Source organism: Hypanus sabinus, chromosome 3, assembly GCF_030144855.1.
Source record: "Hypanus sabinus isolate sHypSab1 chromosome 3, sHypSab1.hap1, whole genome shotgun sequence".
NCBI classification, from domain to species: domain Eukaryota; kingdom Metazoa; phylum Chordata; class Chondrichthyes; order Myliobatiformes; family Dasyatidae; genus Hypanus; species Hypanus sabinus.
Window position 1 is genome coordinate 147,141,018 of NC_082708.1, and position 27,317 is coordinate 147,168,334.

Below are 27,317 nucleotides of genomic sequence, written 5' to 3' on the forward strand. Positions count from 1 at the left end.
ATTTTCCATTATCAACTCTGCAGGTTCAAATTAGTTCTTACTGCTCAATTAAAATGAAGGCATTTGCATTTATGCGGTGCTTTTTCACCTGTAGGAGACCTAGATGCACGGAGTTAGTGTCACAGGTATTGTAATGCAGGGAAACACAGGAGGCCATTTGACTATGACAGTATCTCGAATGACAAAGCAGTAATGACTTAATAATCTCTTTAAATCATGCTGAGTGTTAAATACATCAGGGAGAGAAAATATCCAAAAGAATTTCTGAAGTACTTCACTTGCCCCAGTATCAACCACATGCTGGTACATGGAAATTAAGAGTGGGCTGACTTTCTAATGTCATGAAGTAAATGTCACTCCCTGACTATAAAGTGGAACATGATAACACTGAGGAGTGAGCTTTTTTTAGGGTACATGCTCAATGTGCACTTTGAAGTTTCTTCCTGTTAATGTTCATTTAAGAACTTCATTTCTTAACTAATTCTTACACAGTGTTGGAGAGGAAGGAAACATTACAAATGTTACATTTTACGAGAGGAAATGGTGTTGTCCATATAATTGCATACTAAAGAATATCCTTCAAGTCTTGAGTAAATAATAAAAGCTCACATTGATCCCAGACAAATTTGCATGATTAATTGAACCCTGTACCCTTGATGGTGACTTGCCATGCTATTTTCTGCACTGATAAATATGAGAGATCGCAGACTCACTAGAAGGCTGTCAATGGTTTAAAGGATTAAATTATGAAAACTATTTGAGTAAGCTATCCTTGTTTTCCTTTGATGTCCAATTGAGAATCTTAAAATGAAGATTCATTGGGGTAGTTGCAGAGAAATTATTTATTCTGCAGTAGGAATTCAGAATAAGGGGGCATAGAAAAATAATCTGCAAACAAGCAACTTGGAACAAAGTCTGGAAATATTTTTAAAGATGTTCGCTGGGAGTAATCTGGGTCTTTCACCTACTCGTTCTAGGAATGATTAATTGTTTCAAATTTTAAAGTTAGATTTCGTTAGGTAAGGGGTCGAGGAGTATGGATTGAATAACTGCATGATTGAATGGATTCGAGCAGTTGAAAAGACTGCAAAGTAAAAATTCCTGAAAATAAATAGAATTCATTTTTCTGTATGCATTCCCATTGCACTTTAATGGTTCCCTGCTCTAACCCAACACTTGGCTGCATTGTCTGAATTAGGATTCTTGTTAACCATGTGAAGCTTTCTTGCTTTAACTTGATCATGAAATGCTTGAACATCTGGATTATCTGATCCTCTAGGTGGCTTTGATTTGGACATAAAGGGATGGGGAGGTGAGGATGTTCACCTCTACCGCAAATACCTCCACAGTGACCTGATAGTGGTTCGGACGCCAGTCCGTGGACTCTTCCACCTCTGGCATGAGAAACAGTGCGTGGATGAGCTGACCCCTGAGCAGTATCGCATGTGCATGCAGTCGAAAGCCATGAATGAGGCCTCACATGGACAACTGGGAATGCTGGTCTTCCGTCATGAGATCGAAGCACATCTGCGCAAAGAGCGACACAAGGTCAACATGAAAAAGACATAAGGGAAGCCTGTGCTGCAACACGTAGAGCATCAAAGCACCCGACGCTGGTGATGATGCAGGATGGAAGGAAAGTTCACACCATTTTGTGAAATTCAAGCAGAGAGTGCTTCTGGACTCCCCTGTGAAGTTGCTTTAGTGTCGGTCAAAACTATTCGGATGGTATTTGCAGATCCAAATATCTAATCCTTTAAAATTAACGCAAAGTATGAGACAATGAACAGGATGATGGTATTTAAGATTATTGACAATGACAACACAATAGTGTTTTCGGGAGGGGGGAACTGGTTGGTGGACCGTATTCTATACAGAGTTGAAGTCCTCTTTGTTAAATGTTTACTTTGAAGAGTGGTGCAGTATTTTGGGGGCTGATATAGTCACTTAAGACAATCATGAACCACATGAAGGTGGAAGCTAATCTGGTCCCGACCAGTTTAACTTGATGTAATTCAAATGAATCTACTTGAGTCCACTCAAATGGACTTTTACTAGTTTTAATGTACTACCCACATGTCCCTGAGTTCAATTCACTACCTATTTCACATGCCCCAAAACACATCCTTAAGGTCACTGTTTCATGACTTTTTCAGGCTATAGGCTGCAGGTTTATTACAAACTTTTGTCTAGGTGTTTGACAATGGGATTTATTTCCCTGCATTTTCTTCAGCCATTTACTGCCTCCCTGTGTCACAGCGCCAGAACTGAACATGTTGATCAAGGTGGAGACTGACCAGCACACTCTTAAAAGAAAAGTGTGCATTTATAAAGCACCTTACAATCTCCCTCAAAGTTCTAAACTGCTTCCCCGGCGATGATCTATGTTCAAGTATTTATTTTATATTTTGTAGAAATCTTCACAATTTTTGAAGATAAGATTAGCTTTATTTGTAACATGTACATTGAAACGTTCAGTGAAATACGTTTTGTGTTACATCAAATCATCAAGGGCAGCCTGCAAGTGTTGCCATGGCTACAACACACTAGCCCTAACTGTACATCTTTGGAATGTGGGAGGGTAGGGAACCCATGTGGAAGAGGAAGAACCATACAAACTCCTTACAGACAGTGGCAGGAAGTCAACCCTGATCCCAGCCGGTGGTGTAAAGTGTAGTGTTAATCGCTAAGCTACCATGAACAACAGCAAATCTCTCTTGAGAAGTAATGGCTGAGTGATGGATGCTGGCTTGGCATAGGGGATATTTCTTGGCTTTCCCTTGAGAATTTATACAACTTCCTGTAACCAGTTTGGCATTATTGTTTGCTGCTGTACGGTGTCTGGAACCAGGCTACTGAAATCCTGAAATTATCAGAATGGCTGTGGGTGATGTTGAAGGTAAAGTGCTTGAGATATACTCCTGCCTTTTTAAAAATTCTTCATGGGTGCAATATTCTGTACTGAGTATCATCTATTGCCATTTATCACGTAGGTTTTGGTTGTTTCTTTGGATAATAGGAAAGATTGTTATGATTGGCTCCTTATCAATAGCTGCCACAAAATACCAAGTGTAAAGTAGAAAACTAAAGTACATAATTTTTTTTTTTGGAAGTATCAGAAGTGAGGTCCATACTCCAAGGATGTGGCTTAAAGAATCCACAGTGAGTCTACTCTCCTTGGAACTGACATGTTGGAACAATTTTCATTTCAATTACTGAGTGGAATTAATAGTTCTGCAATTTTTCTCTCAACATTTTATTGCACTGTTTCTTGTTTGCTTTATGACTTCTAGATCTTGTGTCTGTGTGTATGTATGTGTGTGTGTCTGTGTGCTTAAGGCCTTGTTAAAACTACAGAGCACACAAACCAAGAATAAATTAGTGATTAATGGAGTACATTTTTCCAGGCATCTCAGTGAAGACAATGTTACTTCCAGTTTGTATTTTCAACCATATTTGGAATCATGATCCACACTTCCATAAAAACCTTTGATTGTTATACCTTGGCCATGGTTACAAACCTGAGATTCCAGTTTTATTACTGGATCCACACAAATAATCCTGGTGGTGAACTTATTTTGGATGTTTTGAGCTATTTCCTGTTCATAATATGCACAAGAGGATTGTAACAGACTGTCCCAAAGCACAGCTGGCCTGAGACTGACCAGGATGGTGAAGGGTATCCAGAATATTTTTACAATTAATTCCTGAAACATGGGTACTCACTATCCATCTCTAGGTACTTCTGAGCTAGCGATGGTGTGTAGCTGACTTGTAAATCACTACAATCCATTCAGCCAAAGCAGTGAGGATTTCCATGATTTTAACAAAGTGATAATCCGTAGGTAGTAGAATGTGTCCAAATCAGGTTTTTTTTCATTTGGAGGTAGTGGAGTTACCTTGTACTTACTTGCTTTCCAAGATGATGGGTCAGCCTTTAAACTTTTTTTGGTTTTCTAGCTCTTTTCTGTTCTTTATGTGTTTGTAGCTATGGCTGTTAGCATTCAGCTAACAAATATCTTGCAGATGTACAGTATTTTATCATTGATGCTATGGAGAGACCAATGACTTGGAAATGCACATGGGCTTTCAGATTGTCACTTGTCAATCAATCAAATCTCATTCACAACTACAGAAAAATAGGCATGGACTATTACAGCAGTCGGAGTTCTCTGGCATCACACTGTGAGACTGACAGCAACCTTAGGTGTCAGTAATTTATGGATTTCCACATTTATCGATGTAGTCATTGGTACTCCACTCCTCCATTATGCACTGTTAAATTTACTGAAGGTGGATGCCCAATTACTAGATTGACAAGAACAATTTTTTTGCAAACAGCTTTCACTGTAAAATCACATAAAAATGTTATGTTTTGATGGATGAGATGCAACTGGGTTCCTAATAGTGAATTTAAGCCATAATGACAGCGAAACACCTCTTGGGCCCTGAAACTCTAATGTTGTATGTGCAGTTTTATTTAATCAAATGAAGTACAGGCGACCCTACATTATGGGGTGTGTGTGTATGTGTGTTTAGGGGACGGATGGGAATTGTGTGCTTAGAAAACCGTCCAAATTGCAATTCTCCATAACACAAAGCAGTGGTATCCGTGCACATTAACAAATGTTGAGTTGGAAGAAAAATAAATTTTGTTTTATTTATTTACATTTTTCTGACCAATTCTCTGAAAACGAGTTTTAGTCCGCAATGCAAATTTTTGGGTAATTACTTGTGAATTTTGTAAGGGCAAATTTCTATTTACCCAAATGGCTGTAATGCAGGAATCGCCTGTATTTCCAACTCTTAAATCTGATTTGAGTTAGTTTTATGTTTTGAAAATTGTTTACAATATTTAATTGATTTTTTCACTCAATAGTTAAAAAGAATACTGTATTTTGCTACTTGGCTTGCTGTTTAAGAATTCTTCAATGTGATTAGCTATTTGGTTTGCTTGATAACATCAGTGGTCCTGGATGCAAGTGATCTCCTGTGGTGATACCTGGCATCAGCTAACTTTGGGAAAGGGGTCATCTGCATGCTAGACCACTGGAGAGCTGTGGGTAGATTTCTTGATTGACTGGTATTGTTGTTGGCTAAATCTAGGCTTTCAGGTTTGAGATTTTCAAGAAGGACAAAACCTTATGGATTTTATTTCTCTTGGAGCAAATATTTACTGGGTCCATAATAACTGATTTTGTACTGATTCTCAGGAGAACAGGGTTGGAGAGGGGAAAGCATAAATTGTTACCAAAGGCTTGTGATTTAATCCTGCTCTTATTAAATCTCATTTGCACTTTACAATTGTACTTTCAATGTTTATGAAAAAAATACAGAGGATTTATTCTTCCAGGTGATCATCAAAGTTGGAGATTTCATAAGGCACGATAGTCATCAGTAGTGATTTCTGAGAAAACTCCTACAAGCGTACAGTATAAGATTTCCATTTGACCCTTTAGTCTCTCATCTCCACCTTGCCTCTGTGATAGGTGAGCAGATTCAAGCATTGACTATACTGTTTCTTATGGATGGACAGCACTGCCCATGTACTGATTCCCATTTATCTCAATCGTGAGGAGCTCAGCAGGCTCGTAACCTTTTCCTTCAATGTGAACTGCTCTGTGTTACTGATGAGGAGGAGGCGGAGTGAAGGAACGAAAGCGAATATGAGATATCTTCCACTCTTTAATAAGATTGGACTCAGAATAAATTGATTACCCGAGAGTGTTTTTAAAACTTGTTAAATAAGTTTTGTAAATTTCCTTGGCCCAAACATGTTAATAATTAAAATCTATGCAATATTGTACAGTAATATAATCTGTTGATTTATCAGGTCTGTGGATTGCTGTTCATATTTTTGAAACTGTTCAGCGCTTCAATGCTAAGAAGTGTCATGTTTACGTGAACCACATTTTAAAAATATTTGAACATTAAGGCTGGACATTCTTAATTTAATTTAGTTAAAGATGTACCAGTTACACAGTGCTGATCAAACTAGCCACCACACTCATTTCCAATCCCATGTCTTCTCAAATTTCTGGATCCTACATTCCTGCTGTATTACACGCTTGCATTTAGAGATTTATTTAAACCACGTAAAAAGAACACCTTTCAACCTATAACAGTGTAAGATCTACTTAATTAATTCTACTACTTCAGCCTTCATTCAAATTTCCCTTACTAACAAGCAAGAGAATTTGATATATACTTGATGAAGCTGCTTTCACTAGGGTGGTGCAGTTATTTTCATGCTCATGACATTAACACAAAACCAAACCTCTTCTCTAGTCTTTTTACCATGACCTTAAAATTAGCTGCTTTTCTTTTGTTCAATGACTCCTATAAATAGAATATTTTTCTCCCCATCATCTTAGTCAAAAGATTTCACAATCCACGAAGTTCGGTTGTAAAGCTGCATGGTTTCAGTTTACAGTAATTGCTTTAAGCGTGACTCTCAGTGAGCATTTGTGTCCTAGTCATTGTACTTAGCTCCACAGAAAACTTCTTCATATGTACTTGTTCACACTTAGTTAACTATTAATGCCCCAACCCCCTTGGAAACTTATTCCCATCACTGTCCTTTTCAAAGTGTTCCTACTGAATGCGAACAGCCCAAAAGCTGGTGTAAACAACAGCCTGGGAATATTCATTTTCATTAACTTTCTATAAAGATTATATTCTTTATTAAAACCTCTAGGACTCCCTGTAGCCTTAGGCACCTATTTCCCAACTCCCGGTCAGCAGTGAGGTTGTGTATCTCGGGTTAGAAACCAGTGGTCTGTGGCCACAGCATAAACTTCAAGTTAACTTGGTGTGACCCACCCAGAGCGAATTCCAAATGTACAATCTGTCATCTGTTGAATGTGCTTTACTGTGATCTTATGTTAATTTCCTGCTGGCTTCTGAACCCCATGACTACACTCGAACTGCCTTGTGACTGAACCACTACTGGAATGTATTTGTGCCTGAAGAACAGTAGGACGTCTATGCTCAGCTTCTGAGATCCACTGTCCCTCACACTAGGCTGCTTGTTTCTATACACTGACAAATTCTCTCAATGATTTTCATATGATAGCTACTGTCTGAAATATAAAGAAGCCAAACTCATTTGAAGGCTGAAGATATTGACTGATAAGACATATTTAAGGGATCTCTGCCTGAGGAGCTAAAATGATTTATAACATAATAAAACTTTTGATTTACCCCATGTTTTTAAAGATGGTCAGAATATAACAGTAAATTTTAATGGTTAAAAACTAAATTTTTTTCAAAGAATATGCACCAGGGTGGAAAGCAAGTTTTAAGGAATACTTATAGACACCCCAGCTACACTTCATCATGCAATGTTTGACACCTAGTACTTTGAAGCCTGGTTCAATATTCCTGCAGCTATAAAACTTAACTCAGCTGTACCAAATTCCATTGGAGAATGTTTTGCTTGAAAATTCTAAAATTACATTTTACTTCCCTGTTATTCAGATTTCTATTGTATCACATTTCAAAAGGCAAATAATTTATGACATTTTAAATACTACAGTTATTGAATTTGGACAAGCTAAAATAATGCTTTTTGGCTTTTGTAAATGCTGAACAGGTTTCACAATAAATGTACAGAACTATTCTTCTCAGTGGATTTGGCTTCCAATTGATGGGAATGGCAGTTAGTTATTTTTAGAGGTACATTTTTAACATATTTTATAACCCTTCCAGATGTTACAGTAACATTGACCACCAAGATCAATCTTAAAAACTGATAGCGTTGGGATTGTAACTCAGGTCCGATGGATGCTGAGATCCAAAGATACAGCCTGAATTGTGATGTGTTGCTGCTATCTTCTGTTATTATTTCATCTGCAGTTTATTTTGACTTCAGGTCTGCCCATCCATTTTATCTATACCACTGGTACTCATAACAATGATAAAGACTTGTGCTGGCTATCTCTGCCATTAGTCTTGACGCAGTTTTGAGCTGCAACATCAGTAACCAATTTACCTCCACAGATTGCAAATGCTGGAAGCCGAACCATAAGCAATCTCTTGTCTCCTCGAACCACACCCAAGTTATGCTATCTGTGCGGTCTCATTAATAAATCAGTGCTATTAATGGAAGTGGAGAGGTGCAAAGCAGCTGTAATGAGGGACTGCAGCTGCTTAATGAAGGCAGTAACACAACAAATGCTACAGCCATTTGAATTACTGCAAGCAGTAATTCAGTAGCAGAACTCGATTGCCCATAATACGAACAGTTTTATTCAATGAGTCAGTGAGATAGTAGGTACAGCCATTTACTTCCTGGATCATACACTTCCTAGGTAAAAAAAAACTTCCTCCAAACTGACATGTCCAGTTTAAGCTAGGGTAAGTGGATTGCTCTTTACTTGTGCGCCAACATGTTGTCCAGATCCTGGATTTAAACAGCAGTCCAGGCTGTTTAGATTGCTGCAGTTGTATTTAGGGAATCCCAGAACATGCTGGTCAATAGTACCAGCAAGTTTCAAAATGCACTCTGCCACTAGGCCTAGACAAAAGAGAACACACAAGATGCTAGGGATCTCAGGAACACAAGACAGCATCTGTGGAGTAGTCGTCAACATTTTTGGCTGAAAACGTTACCAGGACTGGAGAGGAAGGGGGAAGATGCAACAAATAAGGTGGTGGGGAGGAGGGGGAAGGATAGCCTAGAAGGTGATAGGTGAGGTCAGGTGGGTGAAAGAAGAAAGTTGAAGTAAGAAGGTGAGAGATGATAGGTGGAAAAAGCAAAGGGCTGAAGAACAAACACACAAGGAAATCTGCAGATGCTGGAAATTCAAGCAACACACACAAAATGCTGGTGGAATGCAACAGGTCAGGTGGCATCTATAGGGAGAAGCGTTGTCGACGTTTCAGGCTGAGACCCTTCGTCCGGACTGAAGAAGGTGGAATCTGATAGAGCAAGAGATTGGACCATGGGAGAAAGAGGAGGTACTTGGGGGATGATAGGCAGATAAGGAGAAGTAGTAAAAAGCCAGAGTGGGGTAAGAGGAAGAAGGGGAAAAATATGAAATGTTGCTCCAATTTGAATGGCTTTATTTTGACAAGAGGAGACCATGGACCATCACGTCAATGGGAATAGGGATCAAAGTGGTCAGCCACCAGTTGCCTGATCTACGTCAGATCTCACAATGTAGAGGAGGCTGCGCTGGGAGTACTGGATAGAGTAGACAAGCCCAACAGATTCATAGGTGAAGGTTGCTTCAGCTGGAAGGACTGTTTGGAGCCCTGAATGGAGATGAGGTAGGAGGTGATTGCGTAGTTGTAGCATTTCTGTTGCTTGCAACTATGAGGGGGAAATTTGTGGTAAGGAATGAATGGACAAAGGGATCATAGAGAACAAACCCTGTAGAAGAGCAGGGTGGAGATAAAGATGAACGTGGTGGCACAGTCTCAATGAAGATGGCAGATGTTTTGGAGAATGATGGATATGGAGGCTCATGGGGTGGTAGGCAAGGACAAGATGAACTCTACCCTTGTAAAGGTGCAGTTGGATGAGTTGAGCACAGATGTCCGAGAAATGGTGGTGAAGGTGCAATGATGGAGGAAGGGAACCCATTTCTTTGGAGGAGCACATCTGAGGTCCTGAGAGGGAAAGCCTCATGCTGGGAATAGATATGGCAGAGACGAAGAACTGTGGCTTAAAGAATCCAAATGAGTTTTTACAGGAGGCATGATGAGAAGAGATATAATCAAGGTAACAGTGGAAGCTGGAGGCAAATTGACTAGCTCAGTATTGGTTTATGAAGCAGCAGCAATGCAGACATCAAAGCAGCACAGAAAGAGTTGGAGAGCATCACCAAGGATGGTTCGAAACATGAACTGTTCCATGTAGCCAACAAGGCAGGCAGGCCTGGCTAGGGCCCATGGCTACAACTCTACTTTGGAGAAGCATGCATAATAAATTGTTGAGCTTGAAGATAATTTCTGCCAGAAAGAGGAAGGTGGTAGTGGAGGGGGAACTGGTTGGGTCTGCTGTCAAGAAAGCAGTGGAGAGCTTCAAGGCCTTCTTGATGGGGATAGAAAAGTTTAGGGACTGGACATTGATGGTGAAAATGTAGCAAGGAGGGCCACCAGGGAATTGAAAGTAGTTGTGGAGATTGAGAGCATGTGAAGTGTCGTGGATGTAGATGGATAAAAATGAGACAAAATATGCTGACACAAGTTTAGTGAGGCAGGAATAGACAGACCTGGACAGTTAGGTTTGTGGAGCTAGGGTAGGAGGTAGGATAAGGAGTGTGGGGCAAGGGCACAATGAGTATTGTGTCTGGAAGGAAGATCCCCCAGAGATGATAAGATTGGTGATGGTGTTGCAGACAATTTTCTGATGGAGTAAGAGGATGTCTCAGAGAGTTGCTGCCTGGCCTCAGCAAGGAAGAGGTCAGTCCACTGCACGACAGCAGCACCCCATTTGTCTGCTGATTTGATGGTGAGGTTGGGATTCTATGTGGAGAGTGGAGCCGAGTGCATCCAGAGCAAGCAAGGTTTGAAGAGGTGAGACGAGTGAAACCAAGCCAGCTGATGCCTCATCAACAATTAGAGATGAAAAGATCCAGGGCAGGCAGAGAATCAGAGCAGGGTGTTCAAGGAAGAGAACTGCAGGTGTGGTGTGGGGTGGGGTTGGTAGTTCTTACCAACAAAGTGGGGTCAGAGACAGAGGTGAAGGAAGAGTTTAGCTTTGTGCTGGGTATGGAACTCAGAAGCACAGGCAAAGAGGGACAAAGGTAAGGCACTAGCAAAGACAGAATGTTCTGCCTTAGAGGACTGAGAACAAGAGAACTTTTGTACTTAAGAGAACAAGAGTAAATCCTGGAAGCTAGAGCAGTGAGTCTCACATCAAGTGCAGGGAATTGCTGGAGGGAGTTCCTAGGGATAGGATATGTGAGCATTTGGAAACCGATGGGCTAATTAAGGAGAGTCAGCATGGCAGAAGAAGTCACATCTTACCATCTTGATTGAGTTTTTTGACAAGGTGATGAGGGTGATTGATGAGGATAGAACTATGGATGTTGTCTACATGGATCTTAGTACACTGTTTGATGAAGTCCCTTATGGGAAGCTAATCCAGAAGATTAGGATGAATGGGGTTTGTGGCAAACTGGATGTTTGGACTCAGAGGTGGCTTATGCATAGAAGACGGGGTAGTCATCGAAGGGAATTATTCAAGCTGCAGGTCTGTAATTAGTGGAGTTCTGCAGGAATCTGTGCTGGGAACTCTGCTCTTTCTGATGTATACAAATGACCTGGCTGAAAATGTAGATGGGTAGGTTAGCAAGTTTGTGGATGATACCAAGATCAGTTGCAGATATGGCAGATGACAGATAAATGTGAGATGCATCTTGATAGTGCAGATGCAAGGAGCCAGTACACTGTTAAAGGGTAAGACCCTGAATGATGTTGCTGAGCAGAGAGATCCTGGGGTCCAAATTCATAGCTCCTTGCAAGTGGCTACACAGGTCGATAGGGTGGTTAAGGTAGCTTATGGAATGCTTGCTTTTATTAGTAAAGGCATTGAATTCAAAAGTCAAGAGGCTATATTGCAACTTTATAGAATTGTGGTTAGGCCACATCTGGAATATTGCATACAGTTCCGGTTGCCCCACGTGTGGAAGGATATTGAAGCCTTGAAGGGGGTACTGAAGAGGTTTCCCCATAATGCTGCCTGGATTACAGCGCATGTTTTCTCTGGAGCAGCAGAGGCTGAGCAGAGATCTGACTGATGTTTAATAGATTGAGGGGCTTAGACAGAGTAGACAAGGAGTATAATTTTCCCTCAGGATGGAAATGTCCAATTCCAGAGGGCATGCATTGAACCTATCCCTTCACCTCCAAAGGGGATGCAAGGGGCAAGAGTTATTCTTTTTTAATATACTTAGGAAAGTGGATGCCAGGAATACATTTTCTGATATGGTGGTAGAGGCAAATGCATTTGGGGTTTTTAAAGAGACATTTAGATGGGCACATGAATACGAGGAAGATAGAGGGATATGATGAAGATATAGGATTAGAACTGGTGGCATTAGAGGAGATGGGGAGGTTAGTGTATTCAGGGAAAGAAGGTTGACAAACCCTACACTAGGTTGGCCATTGCAGGAACGGGTTTCCACTCTGTTGAATGAAGAGTTTCATTGAAGTAGTATTATTTAATTTGCAGTTTATTTGTTTTTGAATTTGGACTTCATATTGGTGCATGGCTTAGGGTCAAATGTACACATTTTAAATCAGTGATTTCAAACAGCTTTCAATATTCCTCAGTACCAGATACATTCAATCTCTGATAGTTTGGACAGCCAGCTAAGCTAGGAGGCCCATCTCTCAGACATCAAAAGGAAGGAAACCATTTCAGATCAGGATCTTGGTCAAGCAGCCTCTAACATTCACAATTGTGCAGGCTTTTTTCATATAGTTTAATTCTAGCACAATAGCTGATTGCACCATTTGTAATATCCTATGTGCATCACTTATTGTGAAAGGAAACAAGGCATAATATGGTGATGCCCACGATTATTAGAGCAGCAGAAATAATCAAATACAGTTAGATTAATGGACAGGTCACAACAGAACAATATACCCCATGACAAACCAGAGAAAATCTGCAGATCCAAGCAACATTCAAATTGTTGGAGGACAAAGTACCCCATGCAAGGCTTATTGAGAAAGTAAGGAGGCATGGGATCCAAGGGGACATTGCTTTGTGGATCTAGAGAGTGGCTGTAGATGTTCTGCATGGAGGTCGGTGACCTCAGGGATCTGTTCTGGGCCGCTATTCTTCATGATTTTTATAAATAACCTGGATGAGAAAATAGAGGGATGGGTTAATAAATTCGCTGATGACAAAGGTTGGGGGTGTTGTGGATAGTGGGGAGGTCTGTCAGAGGTTACAGCGGGACATTGATAGGATGCAAAACGGAGCTGAGAAATGTCAGATGGCGTTCAACCCAGATAAGTGCGAGGTGGCTCATATTGTAGGTCAAATATGATGGCAGAATACAGTATTAATGGAAAGACTCTTGGCAGTGTGAAGGATCAGAGGGATCTTGGGGTCCGAGTCCATAAGACACTCAAAGCTGCTACGCAGGTTGACTCTGTGGTTAAGGCATATGGTGCATTGGCCTTCAATTGTAGGACTAAGTTTAAAGGCTGAGAGGTAATATTGCAGCTATATAGGACCCTGGTCAGACCCCACTTGGAGTACTGTGCTCAGTTCTGGTCACCTCACTACAGGAAAGATATGGAAACCATAGAAAGGGTGCAGAGGAGATTTACAAAGATGTTGCCCGGATTGGGGAGCATGCCTTATGAGAATAGGTTGAGTGAACTCAGCCTTTTTCCCTTGGAGTGATGGAGGATGAAAGGTGACCTGATAGAAGTGTACAAGATGATGAGAGGCATTAGTCGTATGGATAGTCAGAGGCTATTTCCCCCAGAGTTGAAATGGCTAGCACGAGAGGGCATAGTTTTAAGGTGCTTGGAAGTAGGTACAGAGGAGATGTCAGGGGTAAGTTAGTTGTTTTTTCAAAAACACGGAGCGTGGTGAGTGTGTGGAATGGGCTGCCGGCGACGGTGGTGGAGGTGAATTCAATAGGGTCTTTTAAGAGTCTCCTGGACAGGTATATGGAGCTCAGAAAAATAGAGGGCTATGGGTAACCCTAGGTAATTTCTAAGGCAAGGACATGTTTGGCACAGCTTTGTGGGCCGAAGGGCCTATATTAAGTTTTCTATGTTTCTATGAACTGAGCAGGCAGGCAGCATCTATGGAAATAAAGAGTATAATGGACATTTCATGCTGAGACCCTTCATCAGGACTGGAAAAAAAAAATGAGGAGGAGCCAGAGTAAGAAAGTTGGGGGGGGGGGGGGGGAATAAATAAATCACTCCATGATGCTGTGTGAAATAATTAAATATTTAACTAAACTAATTGCTTCTACCTACATAATACCCATACTCCTCCATTTTCTGCATATCCATGTGCCTATCTAAGAAAATCTTTAAACAACTATCATATTTGCTCCATCACTAGCAAGTCAGCAGATCTCTGAACTTCCCCCTTCTCACCTTAAATGCATGACCTTGAGTATTATACATTTCAACCCCAGGGAAAACATACTGGCTGCTTATCAATGAGTTGCATAAATTTTCCAAACCTGTCATGCCTTTCCTCAGCATCCACCACTCCAGAGGAAACAGCCCAAGTTTATCCAACCTCCCCTTGTAGTCACGCTCTCTAATCCAAGTAAAACCTCTGCTGCACCCTCTCCAAAGTCTCCATCTTTAAATTCTGCAACCAGAATTTAACACAACACCCCAGATGTAGCCTAAGCAGCTAATTATTTTTTAATATAAGCTGAAAATAACTTGCCGTCACTAGAGTGTACAGCATAGGAACAGACCCTTCAACCCAGCTCATCCATGCCAACAAAGTTGCCTTCCTGATCTAGCAGGCTTTAACCAAAAAATGGAGAAAACATACTTACATTGGATATCAGAAATTTTAAAATGAAACTACAGATCAGGCATCACTTGTGGATCTCAGTAACTGAATGGCTGCACATTCCCAAGATGACCTACATCTTGCTTCGTTAGGCAGACCATACACCACTTAAAGACCCATTGTTAAGGATCCAGCTGCCTTTACCCAACAAATTCCATTTTTGATTATAAATCAGGCAACTGAATTAGCTAAATGCATTCTTTGTAGACCAGCCTCACTGGTGACTGGAATACCCAGGCATTTAACAGAAGGATTAACTATAGTCATCGTTCCACTTTATTAAATACAAAGTACAACAATAATTGGAAAATTCAATGGCTTAGATAATTTTTAGAAATTATCCTACTTAACTGTCTAGAACACATGGTTCTTCAATTTCCCTTTATTTTCCTAAATTATGCAGACAGCACAATCATTTAAAAAATTGGCAGCTGTATGAAAATACATTTTTTTCACAACATACTGATAAGATTAAGAGACTTGCATCACTAGTGTAACCCCATCAATCAACAAGGGGAAGAATACAAATTAACTGTACAATGTATTTTTCATCTACTGGTAATTTAAGTGTACTTGCATAGTTTAGTTCAAACTCTACAGAAAGGATTCTTAATCTGTAATATACCAGGTGTGCACCATTGCAACATGGTCCTTCTGAAAATGTAACTGATTTTCAACTTGAATGTAAACTTGTTCTGTAAAAATATAGATGAACAAATACTGTCTATTTTGATTCCAAGCTTCCCCTCCCCTCCTTTTCTACAATGCTAGAGCTTCTCAGAGGAAGCATAATTGGCAAGCTCAATAACTTCACCCAGTTCTTCACTCAAATGAAGGCGGTCCATAATGGTCACAATTGCTGGATGTTTGGCTTCAGTTGAAGAGATAGTCATAGTCTGGAGGGTCACCCTGTTGGCCACAAGGTTCACGCAAGAGTTCAGCACCTGCAAATGTGACTGGTTCATCCTGACAAAAGTAAGGTTAAAGATTAGGAAACTATCACAGCACGCAGCCAAATCAATCATTATGTTCAAGGCATTAAAATTATGCAATACATTTCAAATTACAAACAAGTTTCAACATTACTTCACATCTCATTCATTTCAAGAAGACTAGAATATAAAAACAAGGCTGTAATGCTGAGGCTTTATAAAGCATTGGTCAGACTGCGTGAGGTTCACATGAATAATCTCAGGATTGAAAGCGTTAACATATGAGGAGAGTTTGACGGTTCTGGGCCTGTACTCACAGGAGTTTAGAGAACTGGGGTGCAGGGGAATCTCACTGAAACCCCTAGATAGAGGACGTGCAGAAGATGTTTCCTATAGTGAGGAGAGTCTAGGACTAGGGGACAGCAGATCAATACAAGGACGTCCCTTTAGAACAGATGAGGAAGAATTTCTTTAGCCAGAGGGTGTGAATCTATGGAATTCATTGCTACAGACAGCAGTGGAGTCCAAGTCATTGGGTTTATTTAAAGTGGTGGTTGATAGGTTCTTGAGTAGGAAGGGTGACAAAGGTTACAGAGAGAATGTAGGAGAATGAAGCTCAGGGGGATAACAAATCAACCATGATGGAATGGTGGTTCAGACTCAATGGGTTGAATAGCCTAATTCTGCTCCTATGTCACATGGCCCTGTATCTAACTTTACATTCACACATTGATTGGAAGAGTTTGATGTCAACACATAGACGCCACAGCCAAAAAAGCTCGCCTATGCTTCTACTTCCTCAGGTCAAAATTTGGCTTTTACACCCCCCACCCCCAAATCAACCCAAACCAATGTTTGGTCTGTGCATCATAGAAAGCATCCTGTGTAGATGCACAATGGGTCCAGTATAGCAACTGCTCTGCATGAGACGGCAAACTGGTGGCTATAGCTCAGTACATCATCCTCCCCTCCATCAACTGTCTACACTTCTTGTTGCCTCAGTGAAGCAACTATTAGCATATTCAAAGACCCCACCCCCCAATCATTCTTTCTTCTCCTTTCCTGCAGGCAGAAAATAAACAAAACACATACCACCAGGCTCAAGGATAGTTTCTATGCCACTGTTACACGACTATTAAGCGGTTCCACAATATGATATAATGGACTCTACCGCGATATGATCTTGCACCTTATTGTTTACTTGCACTGCACTGAGTGTAGTTATTACACTTTGCTCTGCATTATTACTGTTTTACCTTGTTCTACCTCAATGCATTATGTAATATTTGGTCTGTATAAACAGTAAGCAAAACAGCTTTTCACTGCATCGTGTTACACTCGACAACAATAAACAGTTACTACATTAGGGCTTAAAGTTATAATTTGAATCCCCCTAAACAGTTTTTAATACTTCAGTCGGTTATCAGGATTAGGGAAAGCAAAAACTGGAAAGTGGACTAAGGAATGTCAAATTGGCCAGGATCCCATTCAAATGGCAGCAGGATGAAATGAATCACCTCCTCCTGTTGGTGAGTCCGTGGAATTCACTGCCCTAGACAGCTGTGGAGACCAAGTCATTGAATATACTTAAAGCAGAGGTCGATAGGTTCTTGAGTAGTAAGTACATCAAAGGTTAGAGATAATGCAAGAGAATGGAATTAGAGGGAAAATAAATCAGCCACGATCAAATGACTGAGCAAACTCGACAGGCCATATGGCCTACTTTTGCTCCCATTTCTTCTGGCATGATACTTCAAGTGGGTAGGAAGGAGCACAAGACACAAGAATAGGAAATAGATTACACTTTTAAAGACTCAACATTGACACAATGGGAAAAATACCCTCTTGCACTGTGACTTTTGATTTTTGAGCAAAATAGAGAATAATTCTTACCTTGTGGTACTCTACCAAGTCTGCAAGTGTTGCATGCTGTAACTGGTCTACACCAAAGAATGTGTATGAGTCCTTGGAGGAGTCAATCAGGAAATGCTTGTACCCATCACTGCTTCGATAGGACAGGCAGTAACCAATCATCCGCTCACTAATTCTGATTAGGAATGATCCAGTTGTCTTCTTTTTCAGGAGGTCCTCAGCCTCTCGTCTTGTTATAATGCCTAAAAATAAACTGGTACTCAGTGGATGCTTCATAGCTAGGCCCCAGTCTTGGCCAGTGGTTCAGTTTGTGTAGAATTAGATACTCTATGACCAAACTACACAATCCTAAACCTCCCATAAATAAAAAATGTCACCTGCAATTCCTAGCTGCCTTGAATGACCTCAAGATACAAAACTTTGAAAAGCAAAAAAAACTGGGTTTAAAGGTCAAGAGTCACAAGGAAGGAAACAGATTTAGGGTAGAAAGTCACACAGTGGTGCTGCACTGAATAAGGCTATTCAACCCAGGCAATGGCAATCTTAGTAGACCCAGTACCAGCCTTCTCCATAAATCACCCTGCATACTTCATCCTCAGATACTTTTGAACACAATTCAATCTGCCTTTGCTAGTAAAGGCTGTGCATCTAACCACTGTCTAAGATATTTCTTTTCACCAATTTTCCTTCCAGTTTCTCTAGTTTTTTTTTAATTTAAAAAAAAAATCAGAGAATCCTAGGCTTTTTGTAGGAGGTTGATGCGGGGGAGGGGTGGGGAGAAAGAGGCTGGATCAATCAGGCTGGAACTGCACGATCCGGACTATAGAAGATGCACGTTTCAGTGAGTTCACCTCAGTTTTTAAAATGGTGCTTTATAGGATAGATGAGGTGGCAATGGTTCCCCTGGCTGGGATGCCTGTAATGAGAAAATCTAAAATACCAGAGACACTCAGTAAGTGAAAGGTTAACATTAATGTTTCAGGTCAAAGAACCTTTGTCAGAACTCTTTCCATAAATGCTGACATATCTGCTGAGTATTTCCAACATTCTGTATTTTTAATATTTTTAAAAAATGCTTGTTATTCATGAGCGATGAGAAGTTATTTCTTCAGCTGAAGGCAAATGACTCTTTGGGATCCTCTGCTAAATAGGGCTAAGAAAGTTCAGTTGATGATTATTTCAAGGTGAAGATTTGCAGATCAAGGGAGAAGAGTTTAGTGTAGGAAAAAAACTCAAAAGATAAGCTAATCTACTGATTAGCCTACTGAAAAGCAGGTATGAACTGCAGAAGGCTATTTCAAGGGCAAAGAGATAATTTCGAATGATGTTGGAGGCGACATCGGATGCACGGCAACTCGTAGTGTTTCCAAGACATTACTTCCTACAAAGTGAAACCCAATGGCATGAATGGCAGTGATGCTTCACTACCAGATGAACTCAATGCCTTCTATGCATGCTTTGAAAGGGAGAATACAACCACAGCTGTGAAGATCCCTGCTACACAAAGGAACAAAGGAAGAGATGCCAGCAGTCTACATTTTCAATGTCTTGTGATTATTGCCCTCATGGATCATTACAGGGTTATTCTATTTGCTGGAGCTGCTGAAGATTCCTTTCATGGGAGTAATCAAGCTATTGTTGTTGTCTTCAATGACTTGTGCAAAAGGGCTGGGACCCTGACACAAGTCTCCAATGAATGGGAGTGAGGGATGCAGGCAAGCCATGAGTAGAAGACAAAAGGAAAAGTACAAAGTTGCCAATGGCGTAAACCTTTAAACCAAGGGTTTATTCTGCATCAAAAGTTAAAGAAAAATGTTCCAAAAGTCATGAACTTCCCAAAATAAAACCAACAGAGCTAATGAATTTGACTAGTGTGTGAGGGAAACAAACTTCTCATCAGATGATAATAGATTACAGGTGAACACAAACTTCGGGTTTGGGTTTGGGAATTTGATCCTCTACAATATTCCACGTGGGAATTTAAACTGGAGGTGGCAGTGTTTTTTTTAAATGAGGTCGAGTTGCGAGCTCGACATTAACCTGGCACGGATGGAGAGCGCGCTTTGGAGTGGTCGATCACTGAATCGAACTCAGGAACCTCCGTTCTCGAGCCCAGCGCTGATCTCACTGCACCACCAGCCGACTTTGCTTGCTTTTCTTTCAAAGGTTAAATTTTAGTTTATTGATTTGCAGTTTTTCCAAGTTGTAAAGCTTTACATTTGAAAATTTTGTTTGAGCCTTACATTTTTAAAAAATGTTTCAATAATTCTCCTTTCAGCTATTAATTCAATATTTTTTGTAGAATTTGGGTAGAGACTTGTTTTTGAGTATTGAAATAAACTACTTCATCTAGTAAAGCCAGCACCAAGGTGCATCTCAGGAACAATAGTTCCGAATACTCATCAGAAATGGTCACATGGTTAAAATATATGTAGCAAGTCAGGTTGATCTCACTGCCCCTTTTGTATAATGTCTAGCGTTCCTTCCATGTAACTAATCAATGATCAGTGGCTAATACCACCACCATCACTCCTTGGCATTCAAATGGTATAACCATCAAAGTCTCACCAAAAACAACCTGGGGATCATCTTTGACAGGAAGTCAACTGAACATGTTACATACTGTGTTTATTAAGGAGCAACCAAGAGACTGGGCATCTGTGGGAAGTGACTCAAGTCCCCAAAGATTAATGAAATATTCTCAACTGGAGGCAACTCCAACAATGCTCAAGTTCAACACCATCTAGGACAAAAGGGCCCACTTAATTTGAACCCCATTCTCCATGTTACCCTGCCTGCAGTGTGTACCATCTATAAGATTCATTTCAGTTGTGATGGATACGGTTAATTTGATCCGGTGGTTCTTCAGAAATCAAGAATGAGGCACAAAAGCTTGGACCTTATGACCATTTAATCAAATATTACAGGAACAATGACAAAGAACAAAGAAGTGTGGTTATCTTATACTAACAATTATCTCAGACTAGAGTGGTAAGCAAATTTCATTGATAAGATGTAACATAATGAAATAGATTCAAGTGGTTTGGCATTTGCAGAAAAATTAAGAAGCTTCTGGAAAACACAGAATCAACTTAATTGCATATTGATGTCACCTCAACTGATAACAAACATTTGCAACCTAACCTCCAGACTTGGCAAACAGAATCAACTACAATACTAGAAAATTTACTGAACAAATACACGTTGGTGATTATATTCAAAATTCTAAGCACAAGAAAGTTAATCTACAATAACAACTCTACACCTTAAACAATTGCTTGCCAAGAATATTCTAGTATCAGCTGTTAATGATGCAGCCATTAAGGACAAAACAGCAGGAAGCGCAGGTTATCCCAACTTGAAAATGTACTATTTCTCTGCTGATACCATGTGCATTTCCTGGAGCTCCCCACTTGCCCTTACAAGTATAGCTCCAATTCAAGAAGTCTGACACTATTAAGACAGAACAGCTAATCATACTCCTGACTTGTGCCTTATAGATGGCAAAAAAAAAGGATTTGTGGTGTTTGACTCTAAATGCTTCAGAATCAGGTTTAACATCATTGGCATGTTATTAAATTTGTTGTTTTGCCTCAGCAGTACAATGCAATACTAATGACAAAACTATAAACAATATAGTGCAAAAATAGAGCAAAAATATGTGGTAGCAGAGACAGCTTCCTTGTCCATTCAGAAATCTGACAGCAAAGGGGATAAAAAGAGCAGTCCTTAAAATATTGAGTGTCTTCAGGCTCCTGTCCCTCCTCAATGATACGAATAAGAAGAGGGCATGTCCTGGGTGACAGGGTCCTTAATGGTGGATGCAGCCTTTGAGGCATCACCTTTTGAAGATGTCTTCGATGCTGGGGAGGCCAGTGTCCATGGACACTGGAGTTTGCAACTGTCTGCATCTTGTTTCAATTCTGTGCAGTGGCTCATCCAGACCAGATGGTGATGCAACCAGTTAGAATGCTCCCATGGTAGATCTGTAGAAATTTACTAGAGTCCTTGCTGACATACCAAGTCTCTTCAAAACTCCTTATGGAATATAGCCATTGTCATGCCTTCTTTGTAATTGCATCAATATGCTGTGGCCCAATATAGATCTTCAGAGACGTTAACACCCAGGAACTTGAAAATGCTCACCCTTTCCATGGCTGATCCCTCAAGGAGGGCTGGCATGTGTTCCCTCAACTTGCCCTTTCTGAAGTCCACAATCAGTTCAAGGCTGTTGTGACAGAGTTCAAACAGCTGATCCAGCTCACTTCAGTATGCCTCCTCCTTACCATCTGAAATTCTGCCAACAATATTGGCAACATTGTCAAACTTATAAATAGTCTAGCCACACAGTCATGGATGTAGAGAGAGCAGAGCATTGGGCTAAACACACATCCTGAAGGTGTGCCAGTGTGTCAGCAAGAGGAGCGGTTATATCCGATCCACACTGACTGTGGTCTCCCAGTGAAGACAAGATCCAGTTGCAGATGGAGATTCAGAGCCCAGGTTTTGGAGCTTGTTGATTAGTACCAAAGGTACAATGATGTTGAACATTGTTTTGTAATCAATAAACAGCAGCCTGATGTAGATATTCCGAAGGTCCAGGAGATTCAAGGCCAAATGGAGAGTGAGTGAGATTGCATCGCTGTAGACAAATTGCGATGATAGACACATTGCAGCATGTTTGTGTCTTTGCCAGGCAGGAGTTGACCCTCTCAAAGCACCTCATCACAGTAGATATGAGGATCACTGGGCATATGACTGTAACACTTTTGAAGTAGGTGGGAACCTCTGATTGCAGCAGTGTGACGGAAGGTGTCCTTGAACACACCCACCGCTTGGTTTGCACAGGATTTCAGGCCCTACCAGGTACATTATCAGGGCTTGATGCCTTGCGGGGGTTCACCCTTTGCCTCGGAGGTTGATGTCAGAACATCTTTCAGAGATCGCAGGGTCACCAGATGCTGCAGAGAACTGCGTAGATGTAGTTTTATTTTCCCTTTCAAAACATGCATAGGAGTGAGCTCACCTGGGAATGAAACATCAGAGCCATTCATATTGGGTTTGGCTTGTAGGAAGTAATGACAGGCCATTACTTGCTACAGTGTAGCTAACATCTCACCCAGCCTTATGTGGCTAGTCCATGTGACTGTTGACAGTGATAATCAGGGACTGAACAATAGCAATGGCATTGAAGGTAAAGAGTAGGTGGTTAGGCTTTCTGAATCTTGTAATAATCTTGTTTTGTGGTGCCAATGTTTTTTGTCGCTGGTCAACTGGCGCATGAATGCTGTCTGGGTCTTGCTGTATGCAGGCCTACTGCTTCACTTGCTAAGGGACTGCAAATCAAACTCAGCATTGGGTAATCAGCAAACATCCCCAGTTTTGACCTCAAGGAGAAAGGTTCCCATTGATGAAACAGATAAACAAGGTGATTATCCAAAAGGCACTCCTGAAGCGATGTCCCCTTCTGCAAACCCCTGCCACTACTAATCACCACTCACACTAATATCCTCAGTAAATATTAATTTCCTTCATTGCCCCTGCAAGATATCTGCAGTGTGTAGTCTCTGGAGTGGATTCCCTCAGCTACACTGACAAGACAGCAGAGGCTCCTCCCCAAGTTGTGCAACCTACACTTGGACTCATACACATTACTCCTGCAGAAATACTCAAGTCAGTGATGATACACTCATTGACACCCTGCTAACAGACCAAACCACACTTGAGGGGAAGGGATGAAAGCAAAGAGTGAAAAAAGAAAAGTAAGATTTCAATAGCTTACCATGAAACCAGGGAGCTATGACATCACTGTGCTTTTCATATCCAGCTCGCAGTGGGATCTGCTGTTCTTTGAACCATTTGATGATGCTCTCCCTACTGTTGTTCGGTTTTGGCGGCTGTGCTTCTGTTCTGTAGAGATAACAGGCAATGGCATCAGCCAACTGTAGCCAGGGGCTCCTTTAGGCTGCAGTTCCCAACATCCTAATTTTCCTGGAATAAAACTGATGCTTCATCTGTTTTTGTACTGATCAATATGTAGGAGGTATTGCACAAAAGGAACAGGCCTTTGGACCTAGTGGATGAACAGTTATCAGCCACCACATCTCATTCACATTGGATAAAGCCTTTTTAGAGAAATCACCAGTTATGACTCATAATTATATACCACCGCACAAAACATTCTCTTGCTCCAAAATACAAGGGAAATGAAAGATTGTTAATTTCAGCCTCCTGTCCCTCTTGCTGCTTTTCTCGTAGCCTCTCCACAGACTACAGAACTATACAGCAATAGTTGGGATAATAAGGTTACTCTCACTCTGGTATTAATAGACTTAAAAGCTTGATTCCAACCCTGATGGGGGTGAGCTGGTGGGGGGGGCGGGAAAGCAGCAGCAAATGCATCCAGTTGCAAGACAACGGCCATGCATCTGCAGCTGTGACATCACTGGAAGTCCAGACTAAACACCTCGACCTGAAATACTGTCTGTCCATTTTCCTCTACAGATGCTGCCGGACAGTTTCTCCTGTAGCTTGCTTTTTCCATAAAGTCTCCAGGTTTGGTCTAGAGGATCAGGTAATACAGTCGGCCCTCCTTATCTGCGGGTTCCGCATGTGCGGATACAACCAACCACGGATTGGGAAAACCCGGAAGATGAGCACTGTTCACCTCACGTCTCGTTTGTTCACTACTTGTGAGGCGGCATCAGCATTCCCAGAAGCGCTATAATGGTTGCCTCTGTACTGAACATGTACAGACTTTCTTTTCTTGTCATTATTCCCTGAACAATACAGCTTAACAACTATTTCCATAGCATTTACATTGTACTAGGTACTTTAAGTAATCTAGAGATAATTTAAAGTATACGGGAGGATGTGCATAGGTTATATGCAAGTATTACGCCATTTTATATAAGGGATTTGAGCATCTGCATTGTTCGGTATCCGCGGGGGGGTCCTGGAACCAACCCCCCCCACGTCTAAGGAGGGCCGAAAGTATACCACTCATTACTCTTTCAGGATTTTGTCATGGAGTGCTTTAAATATTAATTAGTGCTTTCACATCCAATGTTTGATGGTAGGTTTCTGCATATGCATGAATTGCTGCCCCAGAGTCTGAAGGGTTCCCTCAAGAGATTGACGTTGATATTTCAAGGCAAGTTTGGGAGAAATTTGAACAGTGGGTGGTTTAAAATGATGTTTCGTGCTCATCCCAAGTTACTGCAGCCTGGCTCGTGGGCAAATTTGCATCAGCTTCCTGCGTGCTGTGCAACTACATTTTATCTTTGAAATGTGGGAACTGGAGGAAGCTGAGCAGAGTAGCTGCAGCTAGGAGATTCTGTATTGCTGGAAAATGTCAAGGGGCGATAAAGTGATACAGAGTTGCACATAATTAGGAAGGAAATTCTCCAGCCGATACGTCACTGTATATAAAAAGCAGACCAATAACGCCTCGGAACTAATATTAAGCAAGCATGGTACAGTTCACAACAGGACACAAAATAGTACAGCTTTGGACTTCAAAGTGTACAATGAATAGTGTGAGCCAAGAGGAAGCTTCAGAACCACTGTCCAAGTATAGAATTCAGCCCTTATTTCACTGTTTTCCCTTGAGATATCTCTACAAAGCACATAATGCAGAGATCTAGATTTACTTTTCAAGCAACTCTGCTTCCCTTCCCCACCTGATATGGTTAGGGCCCCCAATTTACTGTGTGGGGAAAAATTTGCTATTATCTCTTGAAAAATGAGATCATTTCTTCTCTTTGCTGGATATCTTTTAACAATTGTGAAACCAGCCCAATGTGCAAATATCCACTTTACCACCCTCTACTCTACAGACTACATTACAGAACTTCAGCTCACGCACCAAGAGCTTTGCAGCTCCCAGAAACAGTTCTGTTTGGAGGACAGGATGCCAGTGCGCCACAGTGAACAGATTCCTGCCTTGCAGGAAAGTGGGGCATCAGGCAAGCCTTAAGGAGGAACTTCAGGATAACTCCCATCATCTAAGAGACCGGATTGTTAGGAATCTTGGAGCAGACCTCCCCACACGCAGGCCAAGATAAAACTAAACAAAGAGGGGAAGAAAATTAACTTGGTAAGCTAATCTCCAGAGCTTGAACAGAATATTGGATTAACGTCTATTCAGGCATCAACCTGTGGATAATAGGGGTGAAACCAGGTTGGTCCTAGTCCCATCATCTTCCTGATAAAAGTCTGGTCACAACTACTCCGAAGTCTCTTTCCCCTACATCCATCCATCACATACTCCCATCTTATTTTTTTCCCTTTACAACCAGGAATCTAATGCAAAAACAATGCAACATCCGGTGGGTTTATATCCTATCTAAAAACCCCCAGGCGAGGCATGAAGTTTTATAATATCACTAATTTTTGGAATCCTTCTCTAAACTCGTGCTTCCCACCTTTGTTGCTTTCTTCATTCCTGAATCATTCAGTCCTTCAAAACTCCAATTGTTATCACCCCACTATCACTGGCAGTGACTTCTGCTGTACAGACCCTGGGTCTGGAGATTCCTTCCCAAGCTTCTCTGCCATTTTCCTCAAATCTTTCTCACCAGCCTGGATTTTATACACCAACGAGCATTTCTCAAATGGCTTAACATCAAACATTCTTCAAGTCTGCTCCCATGAGCAGAGTCCGGAGCTTTTCGTCATATGGAAGATACTATGTAGAGGCAGGTGTTGTAGTTCCTGCGCCTTCAGCCTTCAGCTGTCATGGCTAACACTGAGTCGCCAGCATGTACCACCTTACCAACCAACTGGAATACAAGCCAGGTATAGACCAAATGACCCATGCTGAGAACCATGAGTAGTAAGATAACATGAGCAACAAGATTGAGCATGTTTTTGTTTCTCAAAGACCGTGACAATCAAAATCACAAAAGCTGCCTCAGGAGCCAATCACTTTATATAAAAAGGTTTCCATATACAGCACAAAGTACAGAATATTGCAACTACATTCTAAAACAAACTGGTTCCACAGCTCACACACTTAAATCCTTGTCAAAATTACAAATGAAAATACATAAAGAACTAAAATGGACAGTCATGTTTGTAGTTGCAAACTAAGCAGGTAGAGATACGAGTTGTAATATTGCCCCAAAATATCTGATGTTAAAGTATATCCACTAACGTCATGCTTCACAGATTACTTACTTTGCATTGCACTCCTTACGATTGACAGCAAATCTACGTGGAGGAACGGGAGGTTTCGCTGGAGACTGGAGCTTTTGAAAGTTCTGTGAAATTGCAGATACCTTTCCCCTCTCGATCGCCTTCAGAGAGTGCCGTTTATAATCATCACGTGCTTGTTTAGCTATTGACCTTCGCCTCTCATCAGCTACCTTGGATTTCCTTACTGGCCGAGAAAGGAGGAAATAAGAGTGGTTCAAGAAGGGTTTGTGTTTCAGTTGTCACAAGAGTTTCATCGGATACCTACAAGATCAGACAATAAAATTATCCCCCCCCAGCATTCAAAACAATAGCTATACTCAGCACATAGTATCACACATGTCAAGTCACTTATAAATTTAAAAAAAACATAAATAAGTCAAAACACAATTTTAAAAAAGGGAAAAACGTGATTTTTTTTTTTTTTTTTTAAAGCCTCACAGCAGTAGTTGCACTTCCAAAAAGAAATTTCATACCACCACTCACTCCTGTAACGGAAACCAAAAATAGCAAACTTTGATTTTGTCTATTTAGACACACCCACTGACTGGTCATCATGAAGCCTGAAGTTTGGTGAATTTAGTTGTTCAGAATAACTAAGCTCTACCCAATGGCCTAGCCCTCTCAATAATCCACAAAAATAAGTTGCCAATACGCAGAAGATGTTGGACTAAATGGATCATTCAGCATAAGACTTACACTCCTTCCTGGTAGAACATAATTGTCCCAACTTAACAAGTTGTCCATCCAGCCACACATTCAGCAGATCTTGCTGAACAATTTCCAGCTGTGTAAGG

General features: G+C 41.0%; 2 protein-coding genes across 7 annotated transcripts in view; one reads left to right on the forward strand and one right to left on the reverse strand.

Annotated features, from left to right (window-relative positions):
• LOC132391756 (chondroitin sulfate N-acetylgalactosaminyltransferase 1-like) overlaps positions 1–5,934 on the forward strand; it is a 167,684-nt gene extending 161,750 nt beyond the window's left edge. For all 3 annotated transcript variants that reach the window (XM_059965333.1, XM_059965336.1, XM_059965335.1), the window contains one exon: positions 1,280–5,934. In XM_059965333.1, the coding sequence (XP_059821316.1) occupies positions 1,280–1,569 (290 nt within the window). In that variant the 3' untranslated portion in view covers positions 1,570–5,934. The remainder of the gene's footprint in view (positions 1–1,279) is intronic.
• An 8,845-nt stretch (positions 5,935–14,779) lies between these two features.
• Positions 14,780–27,317, reverse strand: part of sh2d4a (SH2 domain containing 4A) — a 62,952-nt gene continuing 50,414 nt past the window's right edge. For all 4 annotated transcript variants that reach the window (XM_059965339.1, XM_059965337.1, XM_059965340.1 and 1 more), the window contains exons 6-9: positions 26,506–26,707; positions 23,108–23,235; positions 17,347–17,567; positions 14,780–15,487 (exon numbers count right to left, since the gene is read on the reverse strand). In XM_059965339.1, the coding sequence (XP_059821322.1) occupies positions 15,395–15,487; positions 17,347–17,567; positions 23,108–23,235; positions 26,506–26,707 (644 nt within the window). In that variant the 3' untranslated portion in view covers positions 14,780–15,394. The remainder of the gene's footprint in view (positions 15,488–17,346; positions 17,568–23,107; positions 23,236–26,505; positions 26,708–27,317) is intronic.